At 39.8% G+C, this 22,856-nt stretch overlaps 1 protein-coding gene across 5 annotated transcripts in view; it reads left to right on the forward strand.

Moving 5' to 3' along the window:
• DNAJB6 (DnaJ heat shock protein family (Hsp40) member B6) overlaps nt 1–21,951 on the forward strand; it is a 63,134-nt gene extending 41,183 nt beyond the window's left edge. For 4 of the 5 annotated variants that reach the window (XM_063303389.1, XM_063303385.1, XM_063303386.1 and 1 more), the window contains 2 exons: nt 16,516–16,710; nt 20,448–21,951. In XM_063303389.1, the coding sequence (XP_063159459.1) occupies nt 16,516–16,710; nt 20,448–20,530 (278 nt within the window). In that variant the 3' untranslated portion in view covers nt 20,531–21,951. Of the gene's footprint in view, nt 1–16,515; nt 16,740–20,447 lie in introns of all 5 variants that reach the window. The other variant, XM_063303390.1, reaches the window with a different exon arrangement.
• The last annotated feature ends 905 nt before the right edge of the window (nt 21,952–22,856 follow it).

Genomic DNA, 22,856 nt, shown 5'->3' on the forward strand with positions numbered 1-22,856 from the left:
GCTTCCTAACATTATTCTTTACACAAATCATGATACTACCCATAGCATGTAATATCAGAGATGGAAAATTGCATTTGTGTTGGCTGTGATGAGTGTTCTGCTGTGCCAACTCCAACCTTGCTTCCAATTAGAGTTAGGAAGAAGAAATCACATTTTAAGCTATATAGGCCAGCAAGCCTGGAAGTGGCAAGGTTGATCTTTTTAGTATTAACACTGCACTTCAGTGGTTCTGAAGCCTTGGAAGCACAGCTTGTCTATAAGAACGCTTTCAAACCCACCTTGAAAATTGCAGGGATTCCTGGAGTTTAGCATTCCTCAATGGTGTTTGTATTGTCTCAGCACACATGCAGATGTGATTACAGTCTTCCCACCCTTTCTCAGCCTGAAGCTAAAGGGGAGCAGTCAGAGTAATGCCCAGATTTATGCCAATAATAGATGTTTGATTTTCTCTGCCAAGACCATAAGTATGTGAGGTTCTCTGATCAGCATTCTGCCTCATCCTCAGAAATGCTCTTCAAGAGAATCCACAAGCCATCTCATTTCTCTCTGGGTTTACCTTCACTCTAGGAATTTGTTCACTGTGACCAGCTAGGGAGATAAACTAACATGCTTTTGAGTTTCATGTCTTAAAAGCTCTGTTTCTGTTTTTGTTTTAGTCTAAGATTATAGTGCATATGTGTATTTTCCAGAGAATGAAACTGTATTGTGTTAGTGTGGAGTTTTATTTTACGTTTTGTGCTTCTGTTAGCTAAGTAACTTCTTATCTGCATGTTGCTTGGTAAGCAGTTCCATGTGAATATTCCAGATCAATGTAACATTCACCTTTAAGCTTCAGAACTGGTTTATCTGCGTGATGATGCTAACTTATTTACTGGAAAGGATAGATGTGACTCAGTGCAAAGTTTCTCAAGTGAGGACATTTGTTACACTATCACATTAATGGTGAGGCGATCTTCCCACATTTCAAAACGTTGCCTCTGTTTGATCGTTTATTAGTTTGTGTTATCTCGCTGAAGCATAGAAGCTTAGTGCTGACCTTCATGAACGTAATAAGTAATAGAAGTGATTTTATGACTTTGCAACTTCAGATACTTGAAGGAAGAAACTGCATTTGGCTACATTAGGAATATAAAGGATTCTTTCCAATTTCACTTGGCCCAAGAGCATCTTCCGGCATTTTTTATAATGTCAGAAACCCAACGATTTTAGAGAAAGAAAGGATACCCTGATTCTTTTTCCACCCCAGCTTTGTTCCAGTTTCCAAGAGGAATCAAACTAATGGGGAAGGAAGCAGAGTGCAGAATTATCCCATGTTCACACCATAGGTGTTCTGATATCTAGTATCATAGAGGCACTTTCATTTGCCTGGAAGACACGCTGACATACATACTTACACTTTTCCAGTTTAGGATAATAAAGCTCAGAAAAGCAGTAAAAATAGTATGCAAAATCAATTGATGACATGGGATAAGATATATTTCTTTTTCCTTTTTTTCCCCTTCCCATAGGGGCCCATGGATTCCCCTATCTAACATGGCATTGGTCAGTTGAGGCTTTCACATAATGCTTTTAGTCAGAGAAGGCATAGCCTCAATACATTTTATTATTTCTTTAAAGAAAGACACCTTCAGATAATGAAGATCAGATGGATAGGGATGTTTTTAACTGTTTTGCTTATTCAGATAAGCAGAATGACTATTGTAGCCTCTTACACACAGGCCTTGACAATAGGGATGTAAGATTAAGTACACAGCTCTCCTTCCTTTTCCAAGATCCAATTTAACATGCTGATTTTAACTCATAAAGCACTATAAAACTTGGTTTCAGATTGCATTATAGTCCTCATACATCTATCCTTGCCTTGGGATTGTGCTTCTGCTTGATGAAGAAGCAGATGTCCATCAGTGAGAGGGTCTTTTCAGAAGTAGCACCTGGCTATGGAACAGCCTCCCAAGGAAGGCTCTTCTGGCACCAAATTTAAGATTTATTTTTTTTTGGTTCACACAGATTAAGTAACTGACATGGCTTAGCTCTCAGTTTTAAAATCTGTTTCATTTTTTCTGTTCTGCAATGTTCAAAACTTCTGAACAGTGTACGTACTTAAACAAAATCAGTGTAATAAAACACTTAACTGCAGTAAATTAAAAAAAACTTTTTATTTAATCTAACATTTTTAGAAAGTTAATGATATAAAACAAAAATGATAGGATAAACATAAGACATTAAAAAAAACTTGCTACAAAGCATATTAAACAGGTAGAGACAGAGGCAGGGGGGAAACAGCTTCAGTGCACAATATTCACATCAGGAAGATCTGGGTGAAGAGAGAAGTTTTCAGAGATGCATACAACTCATAATTAGTGGGCACTCCAATAAACATGAATCCCTGTGCAGGGATTCTTACTGTAGAAATAAACCTTGATTACCATTTTTTTTCAGCTTTTTTGCTTGTTATGTCACACACCTGGGAATAACAAAACTTTGAAAGAAATGTAAATGGGGAGGGGAATTATGAATCATTTTCATAAAAATAACAGGAACAACATAAAGATGAAACTGCAACAACCTGATGAAAGCCATTCAATTTCTTTTAAAAGCCTAAGAACATTGGCATTTGGTCAGACTGTTCCATAATTCAAGGGGTGGCGGGTGGTTCCTAAGCCCTGTATGGCCCCCAGGGCCCCATTTGCAGTTTCCAGAGCACTTGCAGATCACTTGGCTGAAATGTGGAAGTGTGATCCTTGGCTTCAAAATGCAAAGGTAAGGGTAGAAACGGGCGCAAGGTTTTCCATTCCCACTGTTTGTAACCCTGGAAGCCTGAACAATTATTTTAAAATGGGCTGAATTCATTTGGTCCCACCCCTTCAATGACATCCCTGTATCATCCTGCAACCCATTAGCGTTTTGGTTATCATAGCACCTAGTCTGAAAACGTTGCCATTGAAGGGTGCTTTGTCACCCATCTGTTTAATTCCAGAAGGTAAGAACATGCGTAGGATTTATGGTGAAGGTCTTTCAAGGTTTGAAAGTGATCCTCCACTGTGTATGATGGGCTCAAACTTGCTTAGGAAAGAACAAGCCCTGTAGGCAAGCAATTTTCAGTTGAAAAGGACTACTGCCCCAGGGTGTGCAGTTCCCAGAGCCAATGGCTCCATAGCTCCTAGCTGCTCTCCATGCGAGAACTGTTTGCCATTTTCATTGCCAAGAGCAGCCCCAATAAAACTGCAGCCATCACCATCACCATCACCATCACCAGTGAAATGGCAAAAAATACCTGACTTTCACAGTGAAACTGTTTTTATTTAATAAATTCATTTAATGACTTGCCATGGTACTCTTTACTTCTGACTTACTAGAGACTTTTGCATTAACATGAAAAAGCTTCAGTTTTGCAGTCCTAATGAACTAGTCCTAGTAAAACACTTTTGAAGTGAGACGCGTGGTGCATGATTTCTACATATAAGTCCCCAGAATTAGGTATTTTGCATAAGATTGGGGGACATCTTAGATAGAAGGACACCTTTTCTGGTGGAAGGGGAGTGACCAGGACCTGCAGGATGGGAGTGGGCACCTCAAAGCCAAATATGGGTGGCCCATCCCCTTTGCATGCTTCTATACAACAACTCCTGGGCAGGTATCATGGAACACCAGCAATTGAGAAGATAGGTGGTGATGGAAGGAATCCAGTAGCTGAACACATTTCCAGCAATTTTCTGCAGCAAGATTTTTTTCAATGACCAGAAAGCTTAGAGCACTTTGCTTTCTCTATTCTATTTTATCCTGCTGTTTAAAGAACTGGAAGTATGGTATCAACTGCATTTCTTTAGTCTGTGAGTAGCTTTTTGAGTACCAAATCCTGGAGTATTTAGCATAACCCAGAGTCCTAAGTAAAATACATTTATCTTAAAGCATGTTCATACTGGTAATAGATTTTACACACAAGTATGCTGAGCATTCACTATGGGAAGCCAGGAATATAAGTTAGGGCAATATTATTGGCAAAATAGATGCAGTAAGATTTGAATGGGAATTGTTCTCTCAAAACCCTTAATCACAATAGTGCACCATCATTGTTTTAGAGATGGTTGTTGAACGGAGAAATTGGAAACTTGATCTGTTTTTCTGCATGGCAATTACTTACACTTCAATTGCATCTCTGCAAACTTAGAATCCTATCCTGCTGTTGCTGCATTCACTCATAATGCTGAGCCACAAAGTCTGCTATTAGCTTAAAATGATGTCTGAAGCCACCATGGTGTGTACAAGCCAGGTGAAGGGTCTTGCTATATAACTGTCATGTTCACTGATTCAGTGTAGTTTATACATCGTAATGTTTCACATACCATGGCGCTGACACCCGTTTCTGTTTGGGAGGGAGCTGCTGTGAGACCTTGTACCAAGCTCTGTATGTGAAATCAAGACAATGGAATGTGTTTGGGTTATTTTCTCTGCTCAAGGACTTTTCCCACAGACCATCAGAAACCATTAGGAGCACCTGGGATTGTGGACTTGAGAAGTTCTATGGGGGGAGGGATTTCATTTGCACTGAGGGTTTTTAGTTTGAATTTGGCGCGCTTTCATCATTCTCAGCTTTCTCTGTGATCCTGCATACTATTCTTTAATAAATCAGATATCTTTGGACTCCTACTTATGAGTCTGATGGTGTTTTAGAATAGGCAACCACTACAATAACCCTCTCTATATACTAATATACTTAATGTATATTATAGCTTAGTGGTATAGATGAAGTGGTATAGGCTTCTGCTCCATCTGTTTGACTGTAGCCTGTATTCATTGGGTTAGCCCTAAGTGTGGCCCCATTTTGGCACTGAGGGATCTATGCTTAGTTCTTGACATAATGACAATTTATAGAACACAAGCCTGGAGTACCTCTTTTTGGGTGGATGGAGGTTCCAGGCCTGTGTGTTGTGTATGTTGTATTCCTGCAGCATATGCATGATGATGGAAAATGAGGAATGAGTGATTTATTCCTCAGGGCTGTGCACAACTGGCTTGCACATTTTTAGGGTCTTTTTACAATTTTTATTTATTTATTTATTTATCGTATTTTTATTACCGCCCATCTCCCCCACTTGGGGGACCCTGGGCAGTTCACAATAAAACAGCTTAAAATTCAATAAAATCAGAATAATATCAATAATCAATAAATATAAATATAGAATATAATGAAATCCAAGTAATGCAGATCTAATTCCACCCAAAGGGGACAAGACCGGTTCTGGCAGGACTAGGGAACCAATGGATGAGATTCCACCTAATCACATCTATCCTCTCCCCTACCAGGGACTGTCCTTGCCCACCAGATTATTCAGCCCTATTATAGATATGCCCCCTTTTGTGGCATGCAGGTGACATAATGTGGGAGTCAAAGTAATTGTGGTAGTGCAAGGATTTGCAGACTCTATCCTATCTGGCTCCAAACTGGGACAGGGACTCAGGAATGCATTAATCTTTTAGAATTACAAGAACAGTGTTTGTTTAGTTTGCGCTGGAACAATCATTTTACCGCGTGAGGAGAACTGAGCATGCTGAAATGAAACTTCTTCTGTCAGTAGAGACCTTTGGAACAGTGTGTCTCTTGCTGAGGTGCCTTCATTGGTCCCACAGTGCTTTTGTTTGGCAAACTATTAAGCATTCTTCAACTGTAAGCTTTAGCTTGGTTTCAAAATAGTTTGTCTGAGGTTGAGGTTTAGGTTTGCCAGATCAAACCTTCCAAAAATAGCAGCCTCTAGCAGAGTGCAGCAACAAGCTGTCAGAAGGTTCTTGCTTCATGGAGTTAAGATACTAAATGCTCTTTATTACAGGCTAACTCTGATTCTCAGGACCTATTATGAAGCTTCCTCCTCCTCTTCATCATCAAGCTGTGCTTGGAAGAGTTTATTTTTGGAAGAACTGTTTCAAAGGTCCATATTTGCTGGGAGGGGAGGACAAAATAATCCTATCGGAAGAGTGGGAATTGTCCAGAATGTCTTTTTAGTGTTGCACATACTTGTAAGCGTACTTCAGTATGAGCTGCTTTGAAAGTAGAAGAAGGAAGAGTGAGGTCACTGAAACTAAGCCTCAAGAGAATTGACACTTGGCCCAGAAATTATAATGCTGTTTTAACACATTTGCTATACTCAGACAGCCCGTATGTTATAACTGCAGCTCGTAGCCTCTTCTCTATAGCTGTTGGGTGAATGTGGTGCACTCATATTTCAGCATAATCTACCAGAGCAGCGTTTGTCAACCTCAGCAACCTTAAGATTTGTGGATTCCAACTCCCAGAATTCCCCAGACAGCATGCTGGGAGTTGAAGTCCACACAACTTAAAAGTTGTTGAGGTTGACCAACACCATACCAGAGTCTTTGGGTTAGTTCGCACATCATGCTATGCTTTGGCATACTTACTCATGGTTTGTTGAATAAATTGAGGGTTATTAAGCAATATCTCACAACTTTAAGTTTAACTTTAAACTTTCATGGTTTACAAGCCCCAATGACTGGGTTCATTCACCCTACTAAGCCAAAACTAAGCAAACCACATTATGGCTTAGCATTATGTATAATCTTACTCATTGTAAAGTTAAAGGAATGTGTGCTGCTCTGAACTCTTTAAAGGAAGGGCCTGGATAAAATATAAAATTAGCAAAAAATAGATCATTGATACAGCATTGAAAATTGTTGTGATATATCTTTGTTATTTTTCATCCCATCATGTCTTAGTTTCTAGTGGAATTTAAGAGAGGTTCAACTAGGGAAAGATTCAGAGTAGGTAGTGCAAATGGGGATGGAGTGAAGTATAATTGTTGGAAATGTCTGGAAAAATGTTGATGTAGACATGAGCAGGTTCACTGGTCTTGTGCATTTGGAAGAGAATAGCATACTAGGTTTTTTCAGAGGTTTGAAAGGAAAACATAACAAAATGCTATTCACCTCACTTCAAGGTCCACAATCTTCTGTTGATGTTTGCAGTCTTCCCCAAGCAGGAAGTAATGAACTAGTACTTTATGCTGGCCAAACTAAATTATCAGTAATCTGTGATAAAACCTTACCCATTATATTCTGAGCTGTTAGTGATTTAAAGGAGCCCAAAATAATAAACATCAAGAATGCAGTATCTGTACAGAACAGAAATAGAGAAACTGTGACTGCCGCATTTTTTCTTGTGTCTTCAAACTCTCATGCAAGGCCATGCCTGCCCTGACGTCTTTAATGAAGACCCCTCTTTGTCTGGTTGAACCCAAGCTTTAAATATGTCCCCTGTGATACTCAGAATCCCTGAATGAAAAAGAACATTTTCATGGACTTCTTCTCTCTTCTCTGCAGTTCTTCAAGATTTATTTGGCCTCCTTGGCTCTTCCTTTTGGGAGTTTCTTGCCAATTCCACTTTTTCCATTGTGTCTTTGGTTCTACTGGATTGTTGCTGGGGTGGGAACTGCACTGCTGTCTTTTACAGGGATGCATGAAACATTACAGGAAACTGGGTTGGATCAGGGTGCAATGCAGATTGAGCTCTGATAAATGAAGGCGTAAATAATCTAAACCAAGATGCAGCCCCATAATCTTACTAGACCAGGTAAATTTATGGAATGAGGGTATCTTAAATCATGTTTGTCCTCAGTCACAGAGACAACTGAGCTCACTTTCCATCCAGACTTTTCCCTATTAGTATTTTCCCCTTGGGCCCAAAAAGGATTCCCTACTCCTGACATAGGAAGTCAAATAATTTTTCCCTCTCAAGGTCCAGGGAAGAAATCGTTAACAATAATTAAGCTAGAGCAACAATGAAGAAAGGTTATAGAAAATCCTAGGATTGATTAGTTATCTGTAAAGGAAGAACTTCTATCCAAAATGGGGAATGGATTATAAACCACCCAAATCTATACTAAAATAATTTGTTTACATTTTATAATGGCAGCAGCTAAAATGCTACATAGATTCTCCAAGGGATAAATTCCAGTGTTTGGGATTATTTTAACAAATTACCACTGCCCTGTTTTTAAGCAATTAAAAAGCTACAAACTTTCTAGCTTTTCAAACATTCCATAGATGTTTCTTGGATTGCTTCACTCTACATTTTGGTCAGGAAATTCCAAAATGGAGATTTTTCTCATTTTTCTCCTTGTCTGTGGTTGTTCTTCATATTGTATCTATAAGTGCAAATTCTTTTAAAAAAATAAGCCATAGAGTATAATAAAACATTGGTTTTTTTCTAAAAAGCAAATGGATTTTTTAAAACATTGCCTTATTTGGAATTACAGGCATGTTTGGTGGGTTTCCTTGGAATTTCAGACACAGAGAGGGCGGGGTTAATGATCTGAAGTCCTTGTGAAAAGAATGTAGCTGGCACTCATATAAATTCAAAGGGAACCCTGTGTTGGAAAATACCAAGGAAAATGATGTTTCTGGCAGAAGGAAGATAGCTGACAATCCTTAGAAGGAAGCCGTCCCATTTCTTCCCAACAACAGCTACAGTAGATCTAAAGAACGCTGTGTCTCTTCTATCTCCCATCCAAGTGACTTGCCCCAAACAAGGGGCTACTATTTTGATTTAATTAGTTGCTACATTTTTACCTTGCTTTCTCAAACAAGCATTGTGTCCCAAGCCAAGCTAGATAACAGCATCTAGAGGCCACCAGAAAAAACAAAACCCCCCAAAGCTATAGGCTAGATTGGGAAGGCTGTTGCCAAGGAAACAACATGGATGTATCTATGAAGTCACACCGTGCTGGGTTTGATTTTAAAAAAAGCTCACATTTTTATTGTTTCCTTCCATATTAGTTAGAAGGAGATCCTTCCCTCAGATTTAAAATCTAAAAGAAATTAGAGAGGGGAAAGGAAAAGTAGATTTTTTTCCCCCAAGGCCAGAGTGATAGCTGTATGCTGGACTTTACATCCACTTATCTGGATTCATTTCTGTTACTGTTAAAGAGGTGGATCAGGCCTGTTTTAGTGCTTTTAATTTACCTCTTATTTGGTGTAAGTAGGAAGGGAATGAAGAACAAATCTCTGCATGCCAGCAAAAGAATAAACTCAGCACATTGTGAAGTGATGACTCTTCTACTCCATACCCACTCACCCCTGCACACCCCTCTAAGTGAGCAGTGCCTGGGATTTACAGCATCACAACTTCTGCCAGAATAGTGGAGATGGGTTGCATGTGCTAAAGAGGAAGAATGGGAAGGCCCAAATAAAGTCTCAGGTATTTGTGATTCAGTCTTCCAAAATGAATCTTGATTTCTAAGATCAGGGTTCCTTTTCTACAATTGAGCCACAGAAGCCTTTAAAAAATATTCACTGTTAAAGCCAAGCATTCAGGATGTTCCTAAACAAACTTCTCACTAGGCATCACCCATCTGTTTCTGTCCAGTTATCTAGGTTTGCTCCTTACAGTAATTTTGGTTGTGAATGGAGCTTGGAGCTCCAAATGTCATGGTTTGAATGCCTGAGTTACCCTTGGCTGTAATTTGACTGCAATATGCATAATTATCACAGTTCCTCCCGTATACTTAGAGCTATGATGAGATTTTTCATATATAGGAGATATTTTCCTTGGCTCTGGTAGACCTAGAAATATATGTCTTGGAAGTAGTGAATGTTGAGCTTTTCCTTGTAGAATGTCTGGGATGAAATCTAATGCTTATTTCCATTCAGAGATAATGTTTTCTCCCCTTCCCTAAAATCACTTTTGTTGATCCATCATTGGGCCCAGTTTATTAGATCTATTAGGCTTCAGTGTGCTTGTCTGTTCTGGAAACAGTAAGCTTGCAATATTGTTAATTTGGCAAAATAATATTAATCTTGATTTGTGATTTATATACTGAGTATGGAGCATCAGTATTAAGCATACTCTGACTGATGCATACAGTTGTTTTTCTGCATTGGAGATTGTCTGACATCTCCACTCTAGTTGCTGTAGAGCAGAATGGGGGAAAAAAAGCAAGTTACAGATGAAATAAAAAGAACACATGATTTTTAAATACAAATTGTATCCTTGGGAGCTTGGCAGAGGGGTATATTGAGAATGGTCCTAGGGCAGGAAAAAAAAATACTGTTGGGCAATGAGAAAATATACTGTTTTTATGTTACATATGCAGTGATAGATGGCATACAGGTAAGGGAAGGATTAATTTTTTCCCCAGAAGTCCACAATGCTTGCAATCGGTGATTGAAAGTATAGTTTTAAATTATTACATTGGTAGCCCCTTAAAGACTAATGAAGTTAGTGCTGCATAGGCTTTTGTGGATCATAGTCTACTTCAATCAAAGTTTAAGTAATACTAAACTTACTAATATTTAAGATATACTGAGACTCTTCATTGTTGTGCTATAAAATATTAAGACAGCTACACCTCTAGTAGCTTTTTCAGTTTTTCAGTTTTTTTTTTTTAATTGTATGACATAGCAGTTTGGTGTTCATGCTGCTTTTTCTTTCTGGGAAATCCTTGTGAGATCCAGCAGCCAGAAGTGTAGACTCTTTAGCCGTGACAAGCCACATTGCCCGGGGTGCACCACGAGGAGGCTAGTCGATATTGCACCGAGTTGGGCTGAGAGAAAGTGACTGGCCGAAGGTCACCCAGCCGGCTTTCGTGCCTAAGGCGGGACTAGAACTCTCCTACCACGCCTGATTGGCTCTTGGGCTGAGAGAAAGTGACTGGCTGAAGGTCACCCAGCCGGCTTTCGTGCCTAAGGCGGGACTAGAACTCTCCTATCACGCCTGATTGGCTCTTGGGCTGAGAGAGAGGGACTGGCCCAAGATCACCCAGCTGGCTTTCATGCCTGAGGCGGGACTAGAACTCTCCTACCACGCCTGATTGGCTCTTGGGCTGAGGGAGAGGGACTGGCCCAAGGTCACCCAGCTGGCTTTCATGCCTGAGGTGGGACTAGAACTTACAGTTCTAACTTACAGTTCTAGCCCAGAACCTGAACCACTAGACCAAACTGGCTCTCTAGCTTTTTCAGTGAAGAGTGATAACAGAACTATTAATGATGTTTTGGAAATACATAATTTTGTGGCCTATATAATGCAAGCTTCTGGTACCCCCTTTTCAGCAACTATTAAAGTAATAATTGCTTGTTCTGAAAATAACATCTGAGATGTTCTTGAAACTTAAAAACAAAGTGTTCTCTTTTTTCATTTGCTTGCACGTAAGTGAGTTTTCATGCTTATCAAAATAAACAAAACAACTAATCCTTTCGTTCTTCTTCCAACATGATTAATGTGGTCCAGCCTCAGATTAGGGTGTGAAACAGGAGTTGCTACACTGGGAAAACTTCCATCATGCCATGTGCTAAGATAATTCTCTTGCTGTTTCACTCCAGAAATTGCAAGCTCAGTCTTGCTTCAACAATGCACCCTAAGTTTGGAACGTCCTATGGGAATCTTGAAGCTTATATGGTATTAGGATTCATAGTGCCTGTGCCAGCATGATACATAAAACTGCTATTTCTCAAGGTGTATGTTGGTAGTAAACCCATGCTGAAAAATGGCCTCCTAAAAGTATTACATAGGGTGTACATTTGGCAGTTGGATATCTCCTCTTCCAACTACCATGACAGTGTACATGCCATGCCATGTCTGCACGTCTGCCAAAACAAGGACTTTCTGCTCTCTAAGATTGCTAAATTCTAAGCTAGATTCTGCAGAGTGCAGATTGCTTTATTTTCCTATCTTCCCATGCCTTTGGTTACCGGGAGCACACTAAAATGTGAAGAGCATTAAAAGGCAAATGACCCCATCCCACAAAAAGCTTACAGCAAGTATGTACGTATTAATTTTCATGACGGTCATTTAAGTCAGTCGTGGCAGAGCCTACCTAGTGTGGAACTGTGGAAGGATAAATCCTGCCAGTTATGCTTAGCAAATCCCAGGCCAGTGCTACATTCTGAACAGCATGGCCACTTCCTCATAATGTAAGAAAGTCTATATTCACTCTTATTATTCAGCACAGGAGTCTTGTCTCCAACAATAGCCCTTTGGCATTTCCGGCAAGTTTAGAAGCACAGCAGGATGGCTCTACCCATTTGAAACCAACCTGGTGCCTTCCAAGAAGGCAGGGTTTTGAGATCTTTTTGCTGGGAATTTTTGGAGTTCCACTTTCAGTACATCTGGAAGGCATTGGGCTGGGGAACAGAAACCTTACATCTGAATATAGAAATTCCACTTAGTTGTCATTGCTAACACCCAGTCCTTTTTCCTTAAATCCTTTTGTAATAGCACTTGAGTAAGATGTCACTGCCACACGTATTAAGGCTGGTGGTAAAAGTCCCATTGAGGGCTTCAGCTGCCCATCTATATGACAACTGAAGTTGCATGTTAATTGCCTCTCTCCTTTATTTTAGAAAGGTGCAGTATAGATCTGATATGAGCAGAGTTCTGCTTCTGAAGTAGAACTGCCAGCATTTGAACTTGGCATCTTCAACCAAGGGGCTGTCTTATCAACACACCTTTTTTCAGACATGCACTGAAAACATATTCCTCTTGAAGTATTGATAGGTGACTTCATTGCTGATCTTTTTTCATTGTGCAATGTTGCCATCCAGTGGCTAGAAAGCATGCTTCATTCTGTTATCTTGCCGTCACCTCAGAACACTGCACAATACGTGGAATAATATATGGGCACTGAGATTAAAAAACAAAACAGATCAGAACTACTGGCTATTAATAGAATACTAAGCCAACTAGTTTTGAGAAATACGAATTCTAGCTGCTCTGGAATTGGGCTATTTGGAGTAACCCAAAGTAAAACATAAATTTGGGGCCTTTTATTATGCTAGTATCAAATTCAGGCTATTATCCACCACCATCATATATTATCTTGTAAATACTTGTGTAGCACTGAACCTTAGGTTCTTTCAGTCAGTCTGGACACTATAGGAAATACTCATTTTCTTGAGTATTGCTTTGCTTTACATTAGATTGTACTTCATTGTCTGCTGTTTATGGAGCAGGTTGAAGAAACATGGATCACAGTGGCCTCACCTGTGATCTTCCTGCTGGTGTTTCCAGGGAGAAAACATGGTTCATGAGCAGCCATTTGCCCAGAGGTATCACAAAATTTGAGAAGAGTTAGTATGCAAGGATGTACTCTTGAACCATATTTCCAGGCACCCAAACAGGCCTCTTGGCCCCTTGGTTGAAATGATGGGTGTGCTTCCTGAGTTAAGCTAACCTACTGCACTGTTTTGATTTGTTTAATTTAGAATTCCACTCTAAATAAACTCTTATCCAAGAGGGATTTCCATCAGTGAAGAAATCAGACGGAAACAATGATATCACCCAATTATTTAGGAACAGTCTTGAGCTTTGTCATCACCAGTGAACCCATCAGTTTGATCAAAAAGGTCTTTTTAAGCCATTCTACAATTAAGGTAGACAATAACTTGATGAAAGAGACAACTAGTTTTAATATTAACATTGTCTGTTGCTTTGAGTTCTAGCAGTTAAAACTATTTTAATAACAGCATTTTAATTGGAGTAGAACAGAACAAAGCCACACTATTCAGTGTTAAAATACAGTGTTAAAATAATTAAAATATTTCAGGGTGCTTTTTTCAGGGAACTTAATTTCAGGGAACTTTTTCTGTGTTATTACTGTAAGAAGGAGTGTGTAAAATACACTCCTGATGCATTAGCATTAGCTAATTAATTAAATTAGCATGTTTGAATATACAAGGAATATTGTGCTAATTGCTAATGTTTTAAAATAATCCTTATTTAGTAATAATAAGAAAAGTTTACAAATGGGAAGGAAGCCTATTTTGCATGTCTCCCACATTTTGTTGGCCAGATCGTGGTAGCAAATTACTGAGGCAAAGGGCCTTGGTTGATGATGTTAGAAAAATGGTGTGGTTAGGATAATGGCTTATTCTAGAGATAAACTTGTTGTCCCCAACAGCTCTTCCTGCTGACTGAGATATATCCTTCCTCTCCGTATGTCACTCAAAAGTTAGTTAGTTTCCAGGAAGTGAGAGCTTGTAAATAAAACACCAGTTTCTGTGATCTCTTCCCATGAAGTCTGAAAGGAAGAATCTCATAGTTCTTCCAGGATAGAAGGATTTATTTTCTTTTCTTTTTTCTTTTCTTTCTTTCTTTTTTTTTAAAAAAGCTGTCTGGGTGGCAAAGGAAGAGGTAATTATCCTTAAAAATCCATTCAGGGAAAGTGTACTATAGAATATTGTTCTGTTCATGAACTCATAGGCTTTGTCATCATTTGCCAGATACTTATTTCCATTTCTTTGAATTAGAACTGAAAATGAGAGAAAATAGCCTTAGGAAAATGGGTTGCTTTCAGGGTCAGAATTAAACTCTAGTTTCAAGGTAGGATGGAGTCTAATATGTCATTTGTATTTGAGAAAGGGGCCTCACTGAAGCTTAATAACTGACATTTCTGCATGTCTAGGCATTCTCAGTGTTGGGGTCCAAAAACATTGTTGATCAAGCAATAGGTCTTAAAGATTTGTTTTCATCTTGAAATGGTTTTTATTTCTTAACACTATCACCACTTCTCATTGCTGTTCTTCCTAGTTATTAACTCCTGCCTTCTCACCATCCTAGGCAGCTGATTCATGATCCAGCAAGGAAAACATGCACCACCTGGAATGACACCCTGCTTAATGAGTGTTATTAAGTGTGGTTAAGAACATGAGCTCAACAGTGTATTAGAGGTCTAACAACTCTTTCATTTCTAAAATGTTTCTTTAGTAGTAAAATGCTCTTAATTTCTTGGTCCATTTGGTTTATTTAGTTTAGATCTTGCTTCAAAGAGGGATTCATTCATAAATCTGGAACGGTCCTTTGGAGTGTGTGATCTTTTCTTTGATTTAGGCATCATTCAAGTTCTTCTAACAGTGGTTTCCACATGAGGACCAAGAGAAGATATGATAACAGCTTTCAAATATCAGAAAGGTTGCCACACTGAAGAGGCAGGATCAGAACTAGTGGGTTAAACCTATAAGGATGTAGGTTCAGACTAGATGTCAGAAGGAACTTCCTAACTGTTCAAGCGATCAGCCAGTGAAACAGGCTGGCATTGAACTGGTGGGTTTTACTTTGCTAGAGATCTTCAGACAGAAGCTTGATTGTCATCTGTCAATGATGCTTCGGTGGATCCTGTACTAAGGGAGTTAGAATAGATGATTTTTGAAGTCACTTCCAACTCAGTGATTCTATGACTTCCTTCTTAGTGATAGCAAATATTTATCTTGGTTTCGTTTTTTGCTTTATAATACTTTGCACCCAAAGAGTCCCTTCTAGTTGGTTACAAATCTAGAAAAATTAAGCAAAATAAAAAGATAGGCAGACAGACAGACAGACAGACTCCTTTCCTCCCCTCCCCCTCTGACTTATTTCAATAACAAGGTACTCAGAACTGGATTCAGGAGCTTATACATATCTGAAAATGGAGGATAGTACCAGTTTCTTTAAAAGTGGTACTGTTCAGTTGCTTCACAAGAAATGTTACCTAGACTGTAAGATGAAAACAACTATAGGTAGCCAGGTTAGATATAGGTGGGGAGGTGGGGAGTTTCATTCAGCAGCTGCGATTCCCTGCTTTAAAAGATGTACAGTCTTCTTCAAGATCTTGCCTCATAAAATGGTAGGCAATTGTAAGAATTCTTTGTCTCTTTCCACCAATCTGCTTCTCTGTTTGCATCAGTTTTTTAATCTGTATACTAAGGATTCTGGTTGTCTTTTGCTCTAGAGTTGGCTCTTCATCACCAGGAGGGTTTCTGACCATCTTTTCTTTAAAAATTCTTTTTTTAAGAAAAGGACCCCCAAATCAGATAGTTGACCTCTTGCTAGTATTTCAGAATACTGGGTACTTAGCAAAACACATCTGAATTACTTGGCACATCACACCTTGTAGATTTTAAGAGGATTTTCTCATATGGGTCTTATAATTCCACCTGGATGCTGTTTTCAGGCTGTGGCAGCCTGTAGAAAACACTCGCTGTGGGCTCTACTATACCTTTTCATTGGTCTGCCCACACGCTTGAAAGAACACATGTATCCAGATGAATCAGGGTGATACAACATTCATCACTATTATTGTGTGCACATAGGAAGCTTCATCAGGAGTCAACCTGCAGTGTTTTTTCTCTCTCTATTTCCTCCCTGTTGTTCTGAAATGCACCAGTGTAGTTTCCCAGTCACAGTGGATGGGTAGTATTTTGAGACAGAGAAATACTGCTTGGTTACACATGGAGAAACTGAAGCACAACAGACTTAAGTGACTTGCTCCTTTCAACTGTCAAGGTTGGGTTACCGACTTAGATGCAGGAGCATCCACAGTGTCTGGTCCAAAAAGTCAAGATGACAGCCATGATGGTGCAATCAAATCTCCCCATTGTTTAGGTGCAGTGCATGTCAGCCTTTTGGACCAGACCCTGTGGACACCCTGCTTAGATGCTTCTTTGCTTTGCTTTGCTTTATTTCCCATGACACATGCAGCCTGCCTGTTGGCTAGCTCCTTTCTCCCTTGAATGGTCTTGTTTTCTTCCTTTCCTCAGGTGTTGCTGATGATGAAGTTCTTGCAGCAGAATGCACTCGCAGAGGACAAAATGCCTTGCCTTTCCAGCCGGCTAATGTCCGTTCTCCAAAGTCCCTGAAGCCTGCCACCTACCCCAAGCATGTCTTTCACTGTAGTAGCGATGAGGATGACGACTTGGTGATGACCAACTGGGAGAGCCCCTTGTATTCATCAGGTGTGCACAAAACAGGGCATGAGAAGCTGGTAAATAACCGGGAACTGGTGGGAAAACCAGGGAAAAAAGGTTCAAGAGACAGACAGAAGCTGAAGGAGAAGAACCCAAAGAAATTGTGGGGCTGCATCCTGATTTAGAGCTAACATTTCATGTGCTTTTTTTCACCCTCTGCATTTAGAGAGGCTTCAAAATATTCTGGGACACATCCCTCCCCTCCAAATTGTGAAAAATACCCAGGTAAAATTCAGACCGTATGCCCAAAGCCATGAAGAGCTTGCTGCTAAGCTGCATCTTGTGCCTGCTAGTTGACATTTTGTCCACTTTCCTTGCTTCAGATTCAGGCTTGGCAATTATTGAATAATCTGAGTTTTGGAGTGTGGGATCATCTTCCCCACCATTACTTTTTAATGCTCACATCCAATCAGAACTTTTCAAGGAAGGCTCATACGCATCTTTACATTTTCTCTTGCAAACCTACAACTTGGCTGAAGAGTTGAGTTGCAGAGCAGCCTGCTCAGTATTTTGTTCATTTCAGTCATTGCCAGATCTAAAATATTTAATTGGCAGATTAATGCAACAAGATTCACATTTCCTTTGGCATCCAGTATTAACAAATGCTTTAACATGAGTAATCCTTTGTTTATACCCTATTTGTTTTACTGGCTGCCGTCATGGGAGAGGCAAATACATTAAACTGCTGTTTTATGAACGTGCTGAAATGAGAAATGGCAGCACGGTATATGTGGCTGCGCAACTCATTCGGTTTCCTTTGTTTTACATTCTCAGAATTCCTGTTGGGAAATGGTTTAGCTCTTTTCCAAGAAAGATCTCCCAATTCCCTATGCAGGGTGTACATTTTCCCTTCCAAACCTTTTGGGGAATTGGAAAAAATTTAAAAATTTTCATCTGCAGATCAAGGAGACTACAGGTAGTCCTCATTTAATGACTTCCTTGTTTAGTGACCATTCTCATTTACAACGGTGATGAATAAGTAACTTTACAACCAATCCTTGCATTTACAACCTTTGCAGGTCCATAAAGCAAAGGAAAGCTGAAGTAAGAGCATGAGCAGAGTCACAGTTTTACTTAGTGATTGCTTTGCTTAACCACCAAGTTGCTGGTCCCAGTGGTGGTTGCTAAATGAGGACTACCTGTATGAGCATATAAAAATGATCTTGAACTTTCAGAGTGTCCCTTTCAGGCTTTGCAATTCACTGAGAGCTGAGTAAAAAAAGAAAAAAGTAGTTTTAATTGTATACATTTAAGAATTCAGAAACACTTGCAAGAACTCACTTCCGCCAGTGCCTTACAGCACACTGGGCAGCCTTTGCTCTCCAGTGATTTCAGTCGCATCTCACTGAATTGCATCCATAGCTTCTGCACTGGTGAAAAATGTTTACAGGATCAGGTTGGTAGCCCAGCCCCCAGCCTTCTTCCTCTCTCACCTGGGCTTTGGACCAGCAAAGGCAGACTCGTGGCAAGAAACACCGTTCAAAATGTAACTTCAGAACAATTTTTTTTCTTTGTTTATTATAGGATCCTTGCACCCTTTCTCCATATCCCTCCTGCTGGCCTTCATGCTCATAGAGGCTACTTGCCAGATTTGTTTGGGGTACTGCATAAACTGGGGATGCTCAATTGACAGAAAAAGCAGAAAAGTCCTTTTCACAACTTAAAAGGGGATGTTCTCTGTTGCTATTAATTGAAAAAGAGAAGGGTTCCCCCCCTCCGCCCCCAGATAATAGAGAGAGCCACAGCAGCCACCCCCACAGCATTGCCTCTCTCATTGCTTTTGTAGCTTGACAGCTTTTGCTTGATGAGTTAAAATAGTTGCTATCAAGTCTCTGCACAATCTCCCACCACCCACCTGGCATTCATGATTTTAAAATGCTAGACACACTGCAGTTCGGTAGATAGTGCTCTTTGGGCATTGGACAAGCAAGGCGAGAGGGGCTGGTGTAAATGGCAACAGTGTTCTTGTGGTGACTGTAAAAAAATATTTAATTCAGCCTGGCAGTGTGGGTGGAGTGGATATTCTTACCTTCAGATGCAAAGGAGGGAAAAACCTAATCACTAGGGCTTTAAAATTCTCATGGTTGATCATTCAGGGCATTTGTTCACCAGGTAAGCCATTGTGACTTCTACATTGTGCATGACACAAACAAGCTCCAGCTGAAACTCTTGCCAGTTCTGGGAGCAATGAAAAGAAATGAATTAATTTGCTGGTCAGCTTTTTCCAGAGTCAGTTATGAGAAGGGGATATAGCTTGTTTATTACGCAAACATCTGGGTCTCACCATCGGAATGTGACTAGTTCGGTATCCGGTATCCACTTGAGTATCGAGTGCCAGGAAATGCCTTTGTCTTTAGGGAGCTGCTGCTGGTTGGAGTAAGTCCATGTTTCTCAACCTCGGCAACTTCAAGCTGTGTGGACTTCAACTCCCAGAATTGACCAGCCAGCATGGCTGGCTGGGGAATTCTGGGAGTTGAAGTCCACACAGCTTGAAGTTGCCGAGGTTGAGAAACACTGGAGTAAGTAGTACTGGACAAGATGGGCCAAAATCTGCCTGTTAGATTCTACCTTTGCTAATTATCCAGCTGTCAGTTATAGTCCCAGCAATGGGAGTGAGACTACTCTGCTGTATTGTTACTACTGAGTCTTGCTATAATTAAGTGAGAAATAGGTGTCAGACTTCATAATAGAAGGAGAAACTCAAGCATCAAAGTAAGAGTTGTGGGGTAGCTTGTAAGGACAAATCGAAATACTTTGTTTACAATACAGTCTCTCTCCTTTACTTGTCTTAACCATATTTGTTTTCTTTGAGGTAAAGGTAGATTATAAATCATCATCATTATCAAGATGATGATGATGACGATGATGGAGAAGAAGAAAGAAATCCACTCGTTTCTGTGGTTGGCTTCTTCTCCAGCATGAAGTTCCTTTTTTGCTTGCCTTTAGTCTGCCTATGCTAACTCGTGAACGTCCCGTAGCTTAACTCAGGCACACAGTTGACTTTTCAGAAAGCTGTTGATATATGACTACTTAAAAGGGTGAATGTCTTTTGGTATACAGCAGGCACCGATTCATGCAATGGGCTGGATTATGTCAGGAGGTGAGGTTTTGAGAGAAGCCTCTCAGCCTTCTGGGCACAAATCCCCCTCTTTCCCCAACACCATCATCCATTTCCTCCATGGTGGTAGAGAGCAATGCATGGAGCAAGGCCAGCTGTGCCTCATCTGCATCTCCTGTTTGCCCAGGAAAGGACAAGAATGGCCAAACAAGCAGTTTTCTCTCCTGTCCTTTCCCTTTTTGATGGTTCACATTCCTCTGGATGTATTGGAAGCTGCACCTAGTTCATACTGTTCCAATCTATTGGCAGAGATTTAGAGTGGGTTGTTCAATTCATTTTCTATGAAAGGGTCCATGACGAAAGCAATGCCCATGATTCATACCATAAAGCAGAGGGCTTACAACATGGCTTCTTCCATAAGATTGAAGGGATTTCTGTGTCAGGAATGCCTATACTGTTGTTGGAGCTTCTGATGGCATCTGAAGGTCCTACAGCAAGGATGTGCCTAGTGAGTAGAAGTCAACACTGTAGATCGGGCATGCTTGCAGTTGTCTAGGCAATTTGCTTAGGCCTCTTTTCAGAAGATTTGGCTTACGTTTTGAGGGAACAATCTTTACATTGGGGGTAGTTCTATATGAACAATGTTTTACAAGCCATGTCTCCTCAGGACACAAAGAAGTCAGCAAGCGGAAGAAGCAGAAGCTGAGGGAGGAACAGAAGAAGAAGAAATCGGCCAAGGCACCATATTAAAATGGATTCTGATGTCCCCAGACGTTGTCCTTTTGTTGTTCTACCGTTTGATCCCACCCAGGTTCCTGGTGCATATATTTCTTATGGCTATTCTCACTTAGCAAATGAGATAACAATTAAAATACACAACAGTTGCACTATTATGCTTGAGCACCACAGACTTGTTGACATTTCAGTTTAAGACACCCCAGTTAGAAACTCCCACTAGAGAAGTCAGTGTTAAGGGTCAGGATGTCAAATACCATAAAAGAGAGCAGATTCTGACTAGAAATGTTGAAGAAATAGTAACGCAGTGGGGCATTTTCATCTCTTCCTGTCCTGGGTTTAGCATGTTTATTCAAAGACTGCTAGGGTTGTAAACAATATTGTTATTTTTTAAACATAGCCATCATGGACATTTTTTGATTTCTGAAATAACAGCTGAGAAACTTTCAGGGTTTTGGTTTTTATTTTACATTTATTTACCCCAATGGGAAAAGTGGTTGATTTTCCTTTCTGACCTGTGCTATTATTTATGTATGTTGCATTACAAATAGCATCCTGTAATGATTTAAGAGAATAGGTTCACAATGAACTACTTTGGGAGATAGATGCTGGTGAGCATATTATGATTCCTAGATCTCCATCAAGACAAATAGTAGCAGCCTTGGAAACGGTACATGACTTTCATTGATTGGAAATAATCAGACGTTAGAAATTGTGTGTGTGTGTATGGTATAAAATAAGAGTCGTAGCTACGTGTAGGCAGTCAAAATTCATCTTCCTTCATCGCATGATACTACATGGCCAAATTGCTTGGATCTACAGTATCATTTGTATATTAGATGTGTCCAGTATATATATGCTGATCTTGGCTTGGATTGGTTGGGTGGGGCATGCACATATACGATTGGAAATTGAAGGATGTAAATATAGCAAGACTACTTAATTCCCCATCTGTACACATGTGTGATTTGCATGGTCCATGGCTTCTTTTTAACCTCGTAACAAAATGCTAAGCCAGAACCTTCTTCCAAGCATGGTTACTATGAGCTGCCTTCCTGCTGTTTAATCTACAAATTAAAATAGTTTAATGTTTGGGCCTCCTTTTTTTTCCCCCTCCCTTTCACCAATACCTTGTCTTGCCTATTCTCCTTGGCACAGTTGGAAACCCACATTTTTCTAGAGGCATCCTTAATTACACCCAAATACTGCAGCTTAGGTCAGGAAGATGGTGATGTAAGTGGATTTACGGTACTTACTTGGATTCAATTCTAATGCTTTTATTATGAAAATGTAATCTTATGCAACTCATTAGGATATTTAAAAAAAGAACATGTCTGAAGAAAGATGGAGAACCATTTTTTTGTTACGGAAATATCACTGAATTGTGTTGTGCAGTGTGACTAATATTTAAAGAAATAAAGTAAGTTCCCTTGTTACTTAGCTCCTATTTTTTAATTTGAAAAAAGACAGATATTATTTTTGGAAACAGAAAATAAACTCACTGGGACACAAAAATCAAATTAAAGTTCTAATAGATCCAGAACACTTCTCAACTGATAAACACAATGGTGAATGTTTTCTCGTTTGCAGTAGAAAGATATTAATTGGGATTTTTACTGAGAAGATAACAAGAAACATGAAAAATGGTTGTGGGTACAAAAATTAGTAGCTAACCTGGCCATTTGATTTGACTGAAGATAAGATTTCCAAATATTAGAATTCCAGATAATTGTTCCAGTTGTAGAGCAGAAAGTCTTACAAAATTTCAAAAAAGAATTTGATATATTATTTGCCTAATTTCATTTTTTTAAAAGCTCAGGGGTCGTATCAAAGAAAGTCAAGATGGTAGCTGAGACCAGCCCATCGAAGCCGCACCCCCTTTATACATAATCTGCATCCCAAGAAGATTGTTTTTGATTTCACAGCTGCTACTATTTTGACATTTTTGAGACCCTCACCAGCAATGGATACCCCTGTTCCTAGAATTTCTTACCAAACCAAAAACCAGGTTTAGAGCAAGGAAAGGGGAGTGGGTATGGGAAGAGGGAAAAAAAGCAAGCAGCCATCAGTCTTCTAACAACAAGGTGGGATGCAGTTCAGGAGACTGCCAATAATTACAGTCACAAGTCTGGGCAGCCCACTGGTTTAGGAGGTGCAAAACACATGCTAAGCTATGGTTTGTGTAGCCATGTTTTAATTATTCAATCATAATTGACAGGTTTCCACAGCAGACTAAGTTAAAACCAGATAATGATTTAGTGCAGTCTGAATCCTGCCAGTTTATCCGTTACCACCTCAATGCCACTTCTTTCTCCAGAATACAGTATCTGCTTGATGGTAG

Source organism: Candoia aspera, chromosome 4, assembly GCF_035149785.1.
Source record: "Candoia aspera isolate rCanAsp1 chromosome 4, rCanAsp1.hap2, whole genome shotgun sequence".
Lineage (NCBI taxonomy): Eukaryota > Metazoa > Chordata > Lepidosauria > Squamata > Boidae > Candoia > Candoia aspera.